Source organism: Schistocerca serialis, chromosome 3, assembly GCF_023864345.2.
Source record: "Schistocerca serialis cubense isolate TAMUIC-IGC-003099 chromosome 3, iqSchSeri2.2, whole genome shotgun sequence".
Lineage (NCBI taxonomy): Eukaryota > Metazoa > Arthropoda > Insecta > Orthoptera > Acrididae > Schistocerca > Schistocerca serialis.
In genome coordinates this window covers 410,529,423-410,548,393 of record NC_064640.1, presented here as the reverse complement: position 1 = coordinate 410,548,393, position 18,971 = coordinate 410,529,423, and the positions used below count along the sequence as shown (strand labels likewise).

The following is an 18,971-nucleotide window of genomic DNA, read 5'->3' as shown; positions in this document are numbered from 1 at the left end:
TGTTTTGGTGTTTACTGAGAATGAGGGACCAATGACCCTGCAGTTTGGTTCCTTCCCACCCCCCCACCCCCCCCCCCCCACCCCTCCCACCCCCACCCCTCTCTTTTAAACCAACCAATGAATCAGCTTTCAGTCTTTCAGTGCTTTGGCTACAATCTTTGATACCTCACTTAGATATAGTAGTGTACACCATTTCTCGCAGACAGTGTATGGGGAAGCAGGTGGGGCGTAGAGGATGGGTATAATTTTCTGTTTTTGTTTCCTGTGGAAGATGTGGTCAATAAGAACTACCATTGGCTGTGGCAATAAATTTTATTGTATCTACCTCTGCTCTAAAATCATCTGTGGACATGAGGATAGATTTGAGATGGTGTACTATTGAGTGGAAAGCTGCATGTTTGTGAGCTATGGGGTGTTGTGAGCAAGAAGATATTACTGTGTCTGTAGTTGTAGTTTTTCTATAAATTTTGAAATAATGTGTGTGTGTACTGATGTGAGATCTAAGAAGTTTATGGATTTGTTTCCAATCTCCATTGTGAATTGAATATTTTTATGTTGACTGTTTACGTTTTTCAAAAATGTGTTGAGTTGTCTTGTAGTACCAGCCCACATACACAGGACATCATCTACATGTCTAAACCAGTATTTGATATTTGCACACAAAGGTTCTGTTTTTAGAAAATTTTGTTCAAAATGGTCCATAAATACTTCAGCCAACAGTGGACTAAGATGGAACCAATAGCTAAGCCATCTAATTGTTTATAAAGAGTCCCTTGGAACTGGAAGTAGTTCTGTACCAAGCATGTCTGAGTGGCCAGTCTCAAGTCATTCAATTCCACAGGATTGACATTAGATTTGTGTATTGGCTCTGCAAGAATATCAATGCATTCCACAACTGGTATGTTGGAAAACAAACTGCAGACATCAAAGGATACTAATTCATCACTGTGTGAGACATATATACCTCTTAACTTATTTACTAGGTCCACAGAGTTTGAAATACCATGCTTTGATTTGAATTTAGTTTTGCTCTCAAATAGGACATCCAGTTTACTAGCTAGTTTGTAAGATGGACCAGTGAATGATGATACAACTGGATGAATAGGAATATCTTATTTATGCAGTTTAGGAAGCCTATACATTCTAGGAGGCACTGGGTTCATATTAGTTAACAGTTTTGCTTCAAACTCAGAGAATATGCTTTTGCATGAATTGATTACGCATTTGACATCCTCTTTGAATAATTTAGTAGGGTCTTCAGGAAGGACTTTGAAGCATGTAGTATTCAGGAAATCATTAACTTTATCCACATAATCACATTTGTTCAGAAGTACAATACTGTTGCCTTTATCAGATTTTGTGGCAATGATGTGTTGGTGTTGTAATTTCTGTTTTAAGGACTTGAGGGTGTGAAAGTCAATAGATTGTTGGATGTTACGAATCTGGTTTCATTTAGTGCATTGGCAACTAAATGTTTGCAGTGGTGTCTTTTGTCAGAGCGTATTCAATATCTACTTTCATAACATCCAGTTGTTTTTCTAATGGAGGGTGTGCAGCAGCATATTTAAAAACTTTCTCAAGCACTTTTTGTTCATTTGGAGACAAAACCAAATTTGATAGGTTAATTACACATTGGGAAAACTTTTGTTTATAATTTGAGGTTAGAGGTGCACTCACTTTCCTAATCATAGATAATTTCCTGTTCTGCTGCAAAAATATACCATGAATAAGACCACTTACACTTTGACAAACTTCTTGATCGAATATGTCAAACTCACAGGGCTGTAACTTCAATGTGATTGCCATATGTGTCACTTTTAGATGTGTACACACATTGTCATGAACACGATACCATTTCTTCATTTCCTCCTCTATTTATGTGTACCTTGCGACATCAGTGGCTTTATTTGCCGTAGCAGATGTTCCTCTTGACTTTATGGAGACTATTTTGGCGTAATTTTTCATTGAAAAATGTTGTTCTACCAAGAACCGACGGAAGATTCTGTTAACCAGATTCATAATTAATTAGGTAGTAATTTATGTAGTAATCTGTGTGTTACTACACCTTTGCCACCACTACTGCAGTGTGCATCATGCAGTTTAAGTAATGCACTATTTGTCTGATCGAGGTCCCCACCAGAGGTCACCAATAGTAGTCCAGCATGTCAGTCACCTGCAGCTGAGAGCTAGTGACCTCTGGTGAGCAAATGCTCTTTATATTGTTGTGCACCGGCTCCAGTTGGCAGTCTGTACCCATCAAGTCTATACTCATCACTAGTCCTGTACTTGTCACTAATCTGTATTATTCTACTTAATTTGTGATTTCATACCATAACATAATTAAATTGTTGTTGGTTTTTCATGACTATGTCTTCTATTATGTTACAAGCCACAACACAAGTGGCAATGATCCAAACTTTGTGTGCTCAACTTCAGTACGTTTGTGTGCATAACTTCAGTGACTGTTTTTTCTTGTACTCTACCATGGATGCAGTAGTTCTATCACTTCTACAGCAACAGTGATTACTGCTAGCTGCCTTTGACCACTTCGTGGTTACATTGACAGTACAGGCTCCATCATTTTTTGGTGTACCATCACAGTGTTCTGCCATCTGACAACTCTGCTGCGGATTGGCAGGCCTCTGATATGTAGCTCCACTTCCACTTTGTTGCACTGTGGGATGGGCTCCACCAACTTTTCATTACATTTTGGGTAATGGTCTTGGCTACTGGTTGTGCTTTGTTTTTGTCATGGCTTCATCCTCGTTTGTTCTAGTTCTTCTCTTCATTGCCTTCCTTTTTCAGAATGACCTCCTTCACTTTATTGTTCTGTTAGTTGGCCTACTTTTCCAGACTCGACCTCCCTCTCTTCTTTTTATGTCAGTTCAACTGCTTTTCAAGATCCAGCCTTCCTCTCTTTGGTGCTGTGTTGCTTAGACTCATTTTCAGGACCAGCTTTGCTCTGCCTTTCTTTCACATAAAGTTTGTTGTCTTCTTCTCACTGTACGTGAACCCTTCCACTTGCCACTCACGTTCACTTTTTCCTCATGCCACGCACTGCCAACTCCATGTGCAGGGATGCGTTCCTTCCCCTTCCACCTTACGGAGAGGTTTGTCAGTGCACCCTTCATTGTGTGGATCTATCCTTGACTGCTGTTTCTGGCTTTTATCATTTGAAGCCATGAGGAGGAGGAGGGGGGGGGGGGGGGGATGGTCAGCACTGTTGCTCTTCATGGAACACATTGGTGCATGCAACAAGGTTGCCGGGTGAAGAAAAAGCCACTGGAGTCCCAACCAGGAAACATTGATGCAATGGACAACTCTGTTGGCAACAACAACAAGGGCATCATGTGGCGCTTCCCTCTGGACCCTCTTGCAGTGTACAACATGAGAGAACTGCATGTGGACACTGGAGCAGCTGTTTTGTTCCTCACTTCTCAGACATACACATGGCTGGGCCCCCCATTGTTGGCTCCCTTCAATTGCTATCTGATGAGCTACAGTACACAGCAATTTCCTGTTCTTGGTTATGGTCTGCCACAATCTGCATTCGAAATCTTGCACTAATTTTTTTTCTCTCTTAGCCGGTATTCATGCTACTTTGGGATAGAATTCTTATCCCCTTTGTTGAATCTTCTTATTCACTTTTGGTTGTTTGATGCCCTCCATTTTTCTTTATGTTGTGTATTGTCTATCTACTGCAGCAGTTGTGACTCTCCCGATACTGTCACACTTATTTTATTGTCAGAGGCCTCCATTGTACAGTGGTTTTTTGGCTCGTCTCCTTATGATTTTTGGTTTGACAATGTCATTCCCTGACATAGCAGTTTGCTGTGGCAGCACCCCCCCCCTCCCCCCCCCACTCCCACACCCCCACCCCACACTGTGCTGGTCCACCTTCTCATCAGTGGACCACCAGCAAACAGATGACATGGGTCAGCCTCTTCTCCCAACCATGTCTGACACGGGTGCTTCCAGGTGCCTGCAGCACTGACGTGAACACCTCTCATCCTGATGCAAGAGCCTCTTCTACTTATGCAGGTGCCTTCCACATTGATGTGGACACCTTCTACCTTGCCACAGGCATCTCCTGCACCCACAAGGGCACCTCACACACTGAAGCAGGTGCCAGCAGCACTGATGTATGTGCTTGCCACTTCCTGCTAGTGCTGCCTACCCTGTAACCAAACACTGTGGCTTCCCAGCTTACAGCACCTAGTGACAACTCCTCCATCACCAAGACCCTGCCTTTGTGGTGCTGGAGCCATTCACTGGCCTTCCCTGGAATGGGAGGAAGGTGCAGGGCCATGCTCCCTCCACTTCCGCCACTTTTCATTGGCCGTTGCAGACACAAAAGAGTACATACCCAATTCAAGTAGCACACCGTTCAGTTGCTCGAGGCCCCCACCAGAGGTTGGCCATGATGGTCTGGCACCTCAGTTACCTGAAGCCGAGAGCCAGCAGCCCGTGGTGGACAAATGCTCTTTATATTGCTGTGCACCAGCTCCTATAGGTACTCTGTATCTGTCAACAAGTCTCTACTTGTCATTAGTCTTGCACTTGTCACTAATCTGTTTTGTTCTGTTTATGTTTATGGTGTCACACTGTGACCTAATAAATAGTTGTTGGTTTCTCATAGTTGTTTCTTTTGTTGTGTTCTGAGTCAGAACAGTCTGCATATAGGGAAGAAATCACATGCATTTTGTACTTAAATATTGAAGAATGATTCCTGCACTATGGAGTCTCCATGCCCCTTATGGTGTCAGGGACTAGAATAGACCTGCGGTCATTCCTTGTCTGTCGTAAGAGGTGACTAACAGGAGTCTTTTTTTAATTGAGTCAAGTTTTTTACCTTGGTCTTGTGACTGTTCTTCAGACTTTTGAAGATTTTTGCTCTTTTCACTTTCTTAACACTTCCCCGCCCTCACTTTTTTGGCTTTTTAAATTCTGGTCCCCTTTTTGGATCTGACCTTCATTTTCCAAATTTTACCAAAGTGCGGGTCATTTGGGGAAGGACACCTTACTGTGGTGCATTAACTCTCCACTGTGTGCTGTTATCTTTTGCACCTGCCAATCAAGTGGATCTACCAGAAGTTTACAGTCTTACGGCATTTACATCATTGTCCATACCTCAAGATGAGATCCAGGCAAGGAGCAATGGAAGTAGACAGTTTGCTGAGTTCTTGGTTTGGTCCCGCACTAACAGCAGCTCTTTTGCTACAAAGAAACCAATGTTTTTCATTGAAAATATTGAAGATTGATTTGAGGAGGTTTCAGCAATAGAGAAGATGAGAGATGGATCTTTGCTGATCAGAACATTGCACACCAACCAATCACAGGCACTTCAGGCCTGTGTCAAGTTAAGAGATATAGCAGTCACCATTTCACATCATAACAAGCTCAAAGAATTCAAGGTGTTATCTTCCATCAGGACCTAACACTACAAACTGGTGAAGAGCTGCACACTAATCTGGCATGGTGTGAAGTCCATTTTGTTCGCTGCATCCAGAAGGAACCCAAGGACAATAGAGTGGATACTGGAGCTTGTATCCTAGCCTTCAACAGCAACATTTTGCCTGAGATGGTAAAGATTATGGCTTATAGATGTGATGTCAGACCTTACTTTCCTCCTCCAATGAGAAGTTTTAAGTGCCAAAGGTTCGACACATGTCCCCCCGCTGTTCCAATGAGGCTATCTGCAGGGCATGTGGATGGGCACTCCATGAGAGAAGCCCTCAATATGTCAATTGTCCGGAACTGCACCCTCCTCATTCACTGCAATGCTCATTGTTCAAGAGGAAGAAGAAATTCAAGAGTATAAAATGCTTGACCGCCTGTCTTACCAAGGTGCAAGGAGAAAGTTTGAAAGACTTCATCTGGCCAATATGGTCTCCAATTTTGTAATTGCCATGTCACAGTCCACACCTCACATGATGATAGTGCTTCACATGACACCTCCAGGCCCTGTTCATATTCCGGGGCCTGCCTTGTAGTTGGGGTAGGTAATTTCAGCTCCATCATCCCCTACGCCTGCAGCACTGGTGTTTTCCATACCATCAGTGTAGCCAGAGATGCCTAGTCATCCTCTGGCATCAGGGATGAAGACACTTGGCAAGGTGTCTCAAGACAAAGACCAGCAGTCATAGGCTGTGGGCTAATGAAAAGTACGGTCCTCTTTGCTCCTGGAATATAAAATGGGGAAATCTTCACAGAAATCAAAGTCTCAGAAGGACAAGCAGAAAAATAAAGTACTTTCTCAGGCTTCGCATGTTCCGCGCCCTGCGGCAGTTGAGCCTGTGCACAAGGATGATGGATAATGCGATCAGGTGGACCATGACCTGACAGCGAAGTAATCACACACATGTTTTCCATTTGCCACTTTATCAAACCTGACCCCAACACTCCTTCAGTGGAACTGTAACAGCTACTATTGCCATTTGACTGAACTCCATCATTTAATAGCTATTTACTCTGTAATTGGCATAGTGCTTCAGGAAACACAGTTTACAGTAACACACCTCCCTGCTCTGAAAAACTACAAACCCTACTGTTCCAATCAGATTAATGTTGAGAGAGTGTCCTATGGGGTCTGTACCCTCATATGCTCTGATATTTTCAGCAAGCAGGTGCCCCTTACCACTACGTTAGACGCCGTGGCCATTAATGTCTACCTGTTAGTTCGGATGACAATATGTAATGTTTATCTGCCCCAAGATAGACCTTTCTGCTTTTAGACTCAGTGGACCAGCTATCTCCCAACACCACCTTTCAGAATTAGATGTCTGCCTACTCAGCACTGGAGCTGGAATCCCTGTCAGTGTGGCCCACAGAATGTTTTCCGCTATTCATCTTGCAGTTTGCAGCCCAAGTATATTACTCCTCATTCAGTGGTGTTTGCATGGCGATCTTTGTGACAGTGACCATTTTCCTATCGTTCTCTTCCTCTCCACTCACAGACATTAGGAACGTGCTCCAAGTTGGTCATTCCAGAAAACTGATGGGCAGGCTTTCTCCTCTACAGCCACTTTTGCAAGCCAGTCATGTGATGGATCTCAACAAAATGGTACAGGATACTATTGATACTATTACTCATGCTACATCAGTAATGATACCCTACTCTTTCAGTTCATCTCGATAAGCACCGGTGACACATTGTTCTCAAGATATAGCCACAGCTATCGGGGAATGCCTCAGTCCATTTCAATGGCACAAACACCATCCCTCTATGGATAATTTAATAGCATTCAAGAGACTCTGGGCAGAAGTGCAGTTTTTAATAAAGAAAAGGAAGCAGGAGTGCTGGGAGCAATGTGTGATCACACAGCCCATCGTCACAAGTATGGACTAAACTCCACCACATTTGTGGCCATCCACCACCCCCACAGCACTTACCGATTGTTTTGCAGCACACTTCACTGAAATGTCTGCTTGCAGTAATTACCAACCTCATTTACTGACCCGGAAACACCTTATTGAGCACTACCTGCTGTCTTACCATGTACATGGCTCTCTATCATATAATGTCACTTCTGGTACATCTACATCTCCATCTACATCCATACTCCGCAAGCCACCTGACGGTGTGTGGCGGAGGGTACCTTGAGTACCTCTATCAGTTCTCCCTTCTATTCCAGTCTCGTATTGTTCGTGGAAAGAAGGATTGTCGGTATGCCTCTGTGTGGGCTCTAATCTCTCTGATTTTATCCTCATGGTCTCTTCGCGAGATATACGTAGGAGGGAGCAATATACTGCTTGACTCTTCGGTGAAGGTATGTTCTCGAAACTTTGACAAAAGCCTGTACCGAGCTACTGAGCGTCTCTCCTGCAGAGTCTTCCACTGGAGTTTATCTATCATCTCCGTAACGCTTTCGCGATTACTAAATGATCCTGTAACGAAGCGCGCTGCTCTCCGTTGGATCTTCTCTATATCTTCTATCAATCCTATCTGGTACGGATCCCACACTGCTGAGCAGTATTCAAGCAGTGGGCGAACAAGCGTACTGTAACCTACTTCCTTTGTTTTCGTATTGCATTTCCTTAGGATTCTTCCAATGAATCTCAGTCTGGCATCTGCTTTACCGACGATCAACATTATATGATCATTCCATTTTAAATCACTCCTAATGCGTACTCCCAGATAATTTATGGTATTAAATGCTTCCAGTTGCTGACCTGCTATTTTGTAGCTAAAAGATAAAGGATCTATCTTTCTGTGTATTCGCAGCACATTACACTTGTCTACATTGAGATTCAATTGCCATTCCCTGCACCATGCATCAATTCGCTGCAGATCCTCCTGCATTTCAGTACAATTTTCCATTGTTACAACCTCTCGATACACCACAGCATCATCTGCAAAAAGCCTCAGTGAACTTCCGATGTCATCCACAAGTTCATTTATGTATATTGTGAATAGCAACGATCCTATGACACTCCCCTGCGGCACACCTGAAATCACTCTTACTTCGGAAGACTTCTCTCCATTGAGAATGACATGCTGCGTCCTGTTATCTAGGAACTCCTCAATCCAATCGCACAATTGGTCTGATAGTCCATATGCTCTTACTTTGTTCATTAAACGACTGTGGGGAACTGTATCGAACGCCTTGCGGAAGTCAAGAAACACGGCATCTACCTGTGAACCCGTGTCTATGGCCCTCTGAGTCTCGTGGACGAATAGCTCGAGCTGGGTTTCACATGACCGTCTTTTTCGAAACCCATGCTGATTCTTACAGAGTAGATTTCTAGTCTCCAGAAAAGTCATTATACTCGAACACAATACGTGTTCCAAAATTCTACAACTGATCGACGTTAGAGATATAGGTCTATAGTTCTGCACATCTGCTCGACGTCCCTTCTTGAAAACGGGGATGACCTGTGCCCTTTTCCAATCCTTTGGAACGCTACACTCTTCTAGAGACCTACGGTACACCGCTGCAAGAAGGGGGGCAAGTTCCTTCGCGTACTCTGTGTAAAATTGAACTGGTATCCCATCAGGTCCAGAGGCCTTTCCTCTTTTGAGCGATTTTAATTGTTTCTCTATCCCTCTGTCGTCTATTTCGATATCTACCATTTTGTCATCTGTGCGACAATCTAGAGAAGGAACTACAGTGCAATCTTCCTCTGTGAAACAACTTTGGAAAAAGACATTTAGTATTTCGGCCTTTAGTCTGTCATCCTCTGTTTCAGTACCATTTTGGTCACAGAGTGTCTGGACATTTTGTTTTGACCCACCTACCGCTTTGACATAAGACCAAAATTTCTTAGGATTTTCTGCCAAGTCAGTACATAGAACTTTACTTTCGAATTCATTGAACGTCTCTCGCATAGCCCTCCTCACACTACATTTCGCTTCGCGCAATTTTTGTTTGTCTGCAAGGCTTTGGCTATGTTTATGTTTGCTGTGAAGTTCCCCTTGCTTCCGCAGCAGTTTTCTAACTCGGTTGTTGTACCACGGTGGCTCTTTTCCATCTCTTACGATCTTGCTTGGCACATACTCATGTAACGCATTATGTACGACGGTTTTGAACTTTGTCCACTGATCCTCAACACTATCTGTACTTGAGACAAAACTTTTGTGTTGAGCCAACAGGTACTCTGAAATCTGCTTTTTGTCACTTTTTCTAAACAGAAAAATCTTTCTACCCTTTTTAATATTCCTATTTACGGCTGAAATCATCGATGCCGTAACCGCTTTATGATCGCTGATTCCCTGTTCTGCGTTAACTTTTTCAAATAGTTCGGGTCTGTTTGTCACCAGAAGGTCTAATATTTATCACCACGAGTCGGTTCTCTGTTTAACTGCTCAAGGTAGTTTTCAGATAAAGCACTTAAAAAAATTTCACTGGATTCTTTGTCCCTGCCACCCGTTATGAACATCTGAGTCTCCCAGTCTATATCCGGCAAATTAAAATCTCCACCCAGAACTATAACATGGTGGGGAAATCTACTCGAAATATTTTCCAAATTATCCTTCAGGTGCTCAGCCACAACAGCTGCTGAGCCAGGGGGCCTATAGAGACATCCAATTACCATGTCTGAGCCTGCTTTAACCGTGACCTTCACCCAAATCATTTCACATTTCGGATCTCCGTCAATTTCATTCGATACTATTGCACTTCTTATCGCTATAAACACGTCTCCCCCTTCACTGTCCAGCCTGTCTCTGCGGTATACATTCCAATCTGAGTTTAGGATTTCATTACTGTTTACGTCTGGTTTCAGCCAACTTTCTGTCCCTAGTACTATATGGGCGTTGTGACCATTTATTAATGAGAGCAGTTCTGGGACCTTTCTGTAGACACTCCTGCAGTTTACTATTGGTACATTAATATTGTTATTCCCTGTTGCATTTTGCCTACTCCTACCTTGCCGCATCTCGGGAGGTGTCTTGTCGGGCCTAGGGAGGGAAGTATCTAACCTAAAAAACCCTCATGTGCATTCCACACGTACTCCGCTACCCTTGTAGCCGCTTCCGGTGTGTAGTGCACGCCTGACCTATTCAGGGGGACCCTACATTTCTCCACCCGATAGCGGAGGTCGAGAAATTTGCACCCCAGATCTCCGCAGAATCGTCTGAGCCTATGGTTTAAGCCTTCCACTCGGCTCCAAACCAGAGGACCACGATCGGTTCTGGGAACGGTACTACAAATGGTTAGCTCTGATTCCACCCCGCGGGCGAGGCTTTCCGTCTTCACCAATTCCGCCAACCGCCTGTACGAACTGAGGATGACCTCTGAACCCAGACGGCAGGAGTCATTGGTGCCGACATGAGCAACAATTTGCAGTCGGGTGCACCCAGTGCTCTCTATCGCCACCGGTAGGGCCTCCTCCACATCTCAGATGAGACCCCCCGGCAAGCAGACAGAGTGAACACTGGCCTTCTTCCCCGACCTTCCCGCTATTTCCCTAAGGGGCTCCATCACCCGCCTAACGTTGGAGCTCCCAATAACTAATAAACCCCTCCCCCCATGTGCCTGCTCGGACCTTGCTGAAGGAGCAGCCACATGTCCACTCACAGGCAGAGCGGGTGATGTCACACGGCCAGCCTCCACATTGACCCTCCGCCTCGTGCGCCACGAACGCCGCTGAACCCGCCACTCCCCTTGGGGAGAGGGTGGCCCAACCGCGCCCAGTACACGCGAAGATGTCTCGACAGCAGGGACAGTGGGTGAAGCATGTAACACCTGGGGTGTACCTTGCGACGCACCAGACTCCCCACTGCCGCTACACTCCGAGGCAGCAGCCTGAAGACGGCTGACCGCGGCCATCAACACGCTCAGCTGTTCGCGAACAGTGGCCAGCTCCTCCTGCGTCCGTACACAGCAGTCACACATCCTATCCATCCTAAGGAATCAATTTACTGAAGAGAGTTAATCAACCTTTAACTAGACTGCTAATTCACTAAAGGCGGCTGTTTATTCACTAAACTGTGGTTGCTAGGCACTTCTTGTAGAAAACAATGAAAATAGCACTACCTGTCTCTGGACTGTATTGAAAACAAACACTAGCACTACTGGCACTATGGTTGACTAAAGGGACTCTCTGACTGTGTTCAAAACAAACACGAAATCTATGGAACTATTAATAGCACTCGACAATTAAAGCTTCCTAAAAGCAAATACACACGGAAGAAGAAGTGACAAGTAAGAAAAATACAGTTAATACTTAAATTAAGGTAGCTCGCTGCACAGCAGACGTGAAGCAGACGGCAGTTACGACGACACTGACTCTACTGGCACTATGGTTGACTAAAGGGACTCTCTCTGACTGTATTCAAAACAAACACGAAATCTATGGAACACTATTAATAGCACCCGACAATTAAAGCTTCCTAAAAGCAAATACACACAGAAGAAGAAGTGACAAGTAAGAAAAATACAGTTAATACTTAAATTAAGGTAGCTCGCTGCACAGCAGACGTGAAGCAGACAGCAGTTACGACGACATGGGAGCTTCACAGTGCTTTGGCGAAGTATCAAGATACAGCCCCTGCACCTGGCAAAATCCACAACTAAATGCTCAAACATCTTTGTGCTGACAAAATGAAACATATCCTCGGGCTTTTTAATCGCATTTGGTGGGAGGGATTATTTCCCTTTGAATGGCAGGAAGGTATTATTATTCCTGTCCTGAAACTGTGAAAGGACCGACATATTTTAAGTAACTACCAGCCAATGTCTTCGACGAAGGGGCTGTGTAAGCTATTTGAACGAATGATCAGCCGTCATTTTTGTTGATGCCTTGGAGGGAGGGCATATATCACGGTTCAAAAGTGGGTTTTGGGCTTTCCAGTCCACCACAGGATCACCTGGTTCATTTGAATCTGCAGTGTGCAATGCATCACACATTACCAACATCTGGTTGCTATGTTTCTTGACCTACAGAGGGCATACGATACTACCTGGTGACATCACATTGTATCTACATACTTGAATGGCGTTTCTGGGGCAGTTTACCCATTTTTATCCAGAATTTCCTATCTCCCTGACTGTTTCAGGTCCAGTAGGTTCAACTATCATAAACCATTATGTACAGGAAACTGGAGTCCCATAGGGATTGGTTCTGAGTGTAACGCTGTCAGCTATCACCATCGATGGTATCGGAAATGTAGTGGGCCTACAGTCTCTTCATCAGTATATGTGGATGATCTTTGCCTGTATCATGCCTCTACATCACTGTGCACCAACTTCAGGGGCTGTCTGGAGAGTCCATGATTGGGCCCTGAATCACAGCTATGAGTTTTCTCCTTCAAAATCATGAGTTATGCATTTTTGTCCACTCCAGACTGTGCACTCACACCCACAAATTTATCTTCATGACCAGTTACTTGAAGTCATTGAAACTTTCCAATTCTTAGGTATTTTTATATGTCAACAAGCCAGCTTAGCTGTTGCATATTCACTGGCTCAAGGCAACTTGCATTAAGAAGCTGAAGCTGAATGCACTCCATTTTCTTAGTCACCTCTTGTGGGGTGCGGACAGCACAGTTCTTCTGAGATTTTACAAAGCTCTGATTTTGTCCCACTTGGACTATGGATGTGTTGCCTATGGGTCAGCTGCACCATTTGTACTGAACTTGCTGGACCCTGTTCACCACACTGGAGTGTGAATAGCAATGGGTGAGCCCTGCATGAGCCCTGTTGACACCCTCCCAGTGGAAGCCAGTGTCCCACCACTGCGGGTTAGACAACAGCAGTTTCTGGCAAGATACACAGTCACAATCTGTCAGATGCTGACTCATCCATGTCACTCAACTCTGTTCCATGACCAACAGTTCAGACTGTTTGTGGGCTTCACCCAAAACTGGGTAGACCAGCTGGGTTCTGACTCGTCTACTGAAGGACCTCCAACATCCTCGGTTAGTCTGTGTTCCTAGAGCTCCCTCTTGACACATCCTGTGGTCTGTACCCTGTCCTGTGATATGGATGAACCTCCTTTGCAGCCCCAAGATATATCCTGATCTTATGCTTCTCCAACACCTGTTTCTTTCGATCCTCCAGGATTATTCTGATTTAGTATGCATGTACACAGTCGGATCAAAAGTCAACAACAGGGTCAGTTACGCTTTTGCTCATGCAAGGGGACTTGAGAAGCACACTCTGCTGAGTGCCTGTGTTGTATACACTACAGAATTGGTTGCAGTAGATCAAATCCCAGGCCACAACAAACTTTCTGATCTGTAACAATCTGTGAGTAGCTTAAAAGACATAACCCTGTGCTATACCAAAAATATTTTGGTTGCCAACATCCAGGACCTACTGGTAGACCTCTACAGCTCTGGAAAGATAATGACCTTCATCTGGACACTGAGCCACATAGGCATTCCAGGAAATGACTTGCCGACTGTCTAGCTAAAGAGGTGACTTCAGGAAACTAACTTGACATCGAGAATTGGAATGGCAGGCTACTATGACCCAAAAATGTTGAAAGCAATTAAAGGGTCTACTAAGGTGTGACATACATCTTTCCAGGCTTCTCGGAAAGGTGCCATTGTGTTGTGCTGACAATGCATTGGCCACACGATACTCACCCATGAGTTCCTTTTGCATTTGGAGGATCCTCCTCAGTGTGGTTGTCGGGGGTCTACTGACGATAGCACATGTTCTTGTTGAGTGCACCCTGCTGGCTGATCTGTGGCATGCTCTCAGCTTGCCTATCTTGCTACCTCAGATGCTTTCGGATGATGAGACAGCCACTACCAAAGTTTGCATTTCCTGAGGGAGAGTGGATTTTACATTAAACTATAATACTCCTCCACTTCCATTGTTAGGGGCAGTTGTGGAGGAGAGGGGAGGGGGAGCCTCGCCCTGTGACCACAGTTTACTTTCTTCCCCCCTCACCTTGTTGTGCCTTTAGACCCTCTTGTACAAGATGCTGCCTGGGTTATCTCTGTTTTCTTTTACCTATTGTGTTACATCTACTGTCATGCCCATTTAAACTCTTTGACTTGCTTATATAGTTGGAGTCGCCAAGTCCCCATTTTTGTCACTTTTTACCATGTTATATGTTTCTCTCATGATAATGAGGGACTGATGACCCAGTAGTTAAGTCCCTTTAACCACATAATAATAATAATAATAATAATAATGGAGTCTCCATAATGCTGTCAATAGGTATCAAAACGGAAACATTAATACTGAATCTGAATTCTGAGTTGTTCTGTTAAAGTAGTAAGGCCTAACTATTCCTAGAGACTTAGATGGATTTTTGAGGCCCTACATTTAGCAGTGCTATTGGCTGAAATTCCATGAATGACACAAAATTATTAGATAATGTAAGACCTATTGGCATGTTCCTAAAATCTAAGGCTATAGTTCGTGTAGAGTGGGCTGCATTATAACTGTATGAATTGTGTCATGTCAGTATCCAACAACTAATTTTTTAGGGTTCAAAAATTACTCTATCATACTTGTAAACATTGCTGCCACAATGTTAAAATTCACAATAGCTTCATACCTACTTTTCTAGTATAAGTATTCATTCATTTGACTGGACTGAAATAAAATTATTCTGTTAGAGTGTACAGCTGTAGGAAGATTTCACAAAGAAAAGGAGTTATCTACGAGTCTTGGGTGTTAGGATACTGATACTGAATTTATAATTTATTGTACACATGGAAAGAATGTTCAACTTCATGGATGCTGAATTCATATATGATGTTTAATTTGGGATGTAATTGTAAAATTTTAATTGATAGACATGTGCTATTCTAGTATGTGTGTGTGTGTGTGTTTGGGGGGGGGGGGGGGGGGGGAAGTGCTGTGTGGAAGGGTGCATTTGCAGCACATGCAGTTGTGTATGTGATTTATTATGATCTGTCTTGAATTTTCCATTGGTGTGTAATTCTCATGTTTCATTTTTTCAGATGGCAACAGTAGGACAAGAATACTTATTATTCCAGAGACATTTAAAATCTTCAAAACACTGTTTTGGCATGCATTTGTACTTACGGTCAGCACATAAAGGAGCAAAACCTTTTCATGACATTCCAGGTCCAGTCAGATTACCATTGTGGGGAAACTTGCTTCATTATAAGCTGGGTACGTAATTAAACTGTGCTGTAATGACAAAAACAGAGTGACTGCGTGTATCAATTGTGACAAGAATGTTTTTGTGAGATTTTGATAGTGCTGTGACAATGAAAAATTGAAACAATGTAGTAAATTGTATGGGATTCATTGAGGTTGTGTACTAAATGTAGAAATATAAATTTCAGCTTGAGTATTATTTACAGACATATGAGTTTCAACTTAATGTCAATTAGTATGGACATCTTTAATGCTATGGATGCCATGGCAGAAAGATAATTTTTATTATTGGTGTCAGATGCAGAAATAAATAGTAGATTACATTCAGAAGAAACAGTATCTTGAATTTTTGAGTTTATCAGATATTTGACAAACTTCAGACTTTACTGGTCCAGAATGTCATTGAGCTACATACATTAAAATCTCCTGTGGACACCAGGAGATGAATAAATACCTTTTGTAGTACACCACTTGCAGCTACTGAAAACAAAAACTGGATTACATATGAAGCATAATGATCATAGATGTCAAAGTGCTTTCATGTTATAGGAGGTATTGTCATTATTGAGAAGAGTTTTAAGAAAATAAAAAAAAAATGTATTCACATCAATCAGAGATTAATTAATTAATTTATTTATTTTATCCATCTTTCAGCATTAACATGCAATCGATGTCATCAGAAGAATTACAGTTATTTGTACATTGTGCTTCATATAACAAAATATTACACGGTAAAAAATATAGCAGATTGTACCCTATTAGCTTATAGCTGCCTCTACACCCATATCCATACGTAACAGTAAGCCTTAATTTATCAATAAATTGGGTCATCTTTACATCTATTCTGAAATTCTTCTATACTATAGAAAGTATCCACACTTTGGTTTTAGTTTTGAAAATATCCAGTGAAACCAAGTGAGAGTGTATGGGTAAAGTGTTGAATAATTTTATGCCTATGTATTCATAGCTAGATTGGGTTTTCTTAAGCCTGGTTGTGGGTGTATCAATCATATTTGTTTGTTGAGTATTGTTTTGTTGAACAGATTTCCTTATGGTGTAGTGGTTTAAGTTTTCTTTTATGTTTAATAGGCAACAATATATGTGAAGAGATGGGACTGTGAGAATTTTTAAGTCTTTAAAATAAGGTCTACATGAGGTCTTGTTGTCAGTGATGCCATAAATACGTCAAATTGCTTTTTTCTGCCAAGTGAAAATTATTTGTATGTGTGTCCCAAGTTAATTTCGAGTCAACGTGTATTCCTTGTAGTTTAACAGATGATAACTGTTTGATAGACTGAAGATTATCTTCACAGTCTTTTCATGGTTCACAGTTAACTCCATTAGCTTTAAAACTGGTATTACATAATTTGAAACATTCTTCACTTTCCTCCTTCAATTTGTTTATATCCTTTCCAGAATTAGCTAATGTTGTGTCATCAGCATAGAGGATAGATTTACAGCAGGGTAGGTTCCTCAGAAAGTCATTTACAAATAATATAAATAGTAGAGGGCCAAGCACTAGGTCCTGAGGAACAGCTCGTTTTATACTTACAGTCTGTGACTTTCGGCCATTATGATTTACAATTAGTTTTCTATTGCTGAGGTATGATTCAATTAGTGAGAGTTCCAAGTGTTTGATTCCATAGCAATGCAGTTTATCTAATAATAATTTGTGGTTAACTGAGTCAAAAATCTTACTCAAGTGAATTAAAATGGCTTAGCAGATAATTCTGACTCGAATGAGCGTAGTACAAAAGAGATACGGTTTTTAACTGTTTTGACTGTTGATAAGTTTGACCTAAATCCATACTGAGAATCATTTAGTATATTGTTGTATGATAGGTGTATGCATATTTGCTAAAGTATACAATATTCTATTATTTTTGAGAGAATAGGCACAAGTGAAATTGGTCTATAATGATTGATACAGGATTTGTCACCCTTTTTGTAAAATGGTGTTACCACTGTCTTTTTGAGACATTCTGGAAGTGTCCACCAGAGAGCATCCAGTTTATCTGTATGCAAAGAGGATATGATATGAGATCTACAATTTTTTAATCACAAAGTTTTACAGGACATAAACATCTTCAGATTTGGAGTATCATAATTTAGAGGTTGCTTTAATTATATCAATTACTTGTACTTCCCTCCATTTACAAGCTGACACTATGTCTGTAATGTTTTGTTGAAAATTTCCACCAGATATAGGGTGAGAAATAGGTGTATGTGTAGAATTGGAATTCTGGTTGCCCTGAGTTGAGAGGCTAAGATTAGCAGAGTTGACAAAAAAGTGATTGAAATCAACAGTGATGTTAGCAGCATTTGTGTTGTCTTTATAGTTTATATCCATACCTAGCTCTGCTTTTATTACTTTCCATGCAGCCTTACATTTATTGTGTGATTTTTTAATGAAATCACCATTTGCCTTACACTTGGCTATTTTAATTTCAGATCTGTATTTTCTTTTCAGGTTTTTGTAAGTTTCTTTATCTACTGCTACCTTTTTGACCTTATCACGACAAGTAATTACCAATAGTCTCAGTTTTTGTAATTGAGGTGAAAACCAGTTCTGTAAAGTTGAGTGGCTAGGCTTCCTAACTGTTTTTGTTTTGTTTTTTAACTAGTCGACAGCATGTATGGAAGATTTCAGAAATGACTTTGAGGAATGTGCTGACTTCATCCACATTTCTGGAGGAATGTATAATAGGATTCCAATCTATAGACTTAAGTTCTTCTCTATACTTGCTGATATTTCTATCTGTAAATAGTCTCACAAACTGAGTTTGTTCCTGGTCTTCTTTTGGTTTTTCTGTAATTATTTTCACCCATATACCTCTATGGTCTGGCAGGTAATCGTCATTAAATAAGACTAGCTCAAATTCACATTTGTATACATTTGTTATTAGATTGTCAAGACAGAAGACATGCCTTGTAGGACTTTCATTAGCACAAAAGAGATTATAGGATCTTAAGATATTTACTACATTAACATTTATGGCTGTCATTTTCCTAATGTCTATGTTTAGATCCCCAAAAATTAATATTTTGTATTTAGTATACTTTTGTATACTGATCGCAAGTTTTTATAAACATTCTATAAATTGTTCTACATTACTTTCAGGAGTGTGATATAAAGAAACAGTTATGAGCTATATACTAGGTATAATCAAAGCAGCTGCTTCAAAAACACCTTTAATGCATAAGTCACTAATTTCAAGAACAGAAAACTTTAAGTCTAGGCCATGGCTAACATATATGGATGAACCCCCATAAGATTCACTGGGTCTGCAGTAGTATGTAGCTAATTTGAAACCTGATGGTACATACAGTTTTATATCTTCATCCTTTAACCAATGTTTGTTTATACATAAAATCATTCTGTTGTTACTTTTTAATAGTATACCAAGCTCATCAGCTTTAATTTAATAACTCTCAAAATAA

General features: G+C 41.7%; 1 protein-coding gene across 2 annotated transcripts in view; it reads left to right on the top strand.

Annotated features, from left to right (window-relative positions):
• Positions 1-18,971, top strand: part of LOC126470273 (probable cytochrome P450 CYP44) — a 279,280-nt gene that overhangs the window by 20,618 nt on the left and 239,691 nt on the right. For both annotated transcript variants that reach the window (XM_050098015.1, XM_050098016.1), the window contains exon 2: positions 15,368-15,542. In XM_050098015.1, the coding sequence (XP_049953972.1) occupies positions 15,368-15,542 (175 nt within the window). The remainder of the gene's footprint in view (positions 1-15,367; positions 15,543-18,971) is intronic.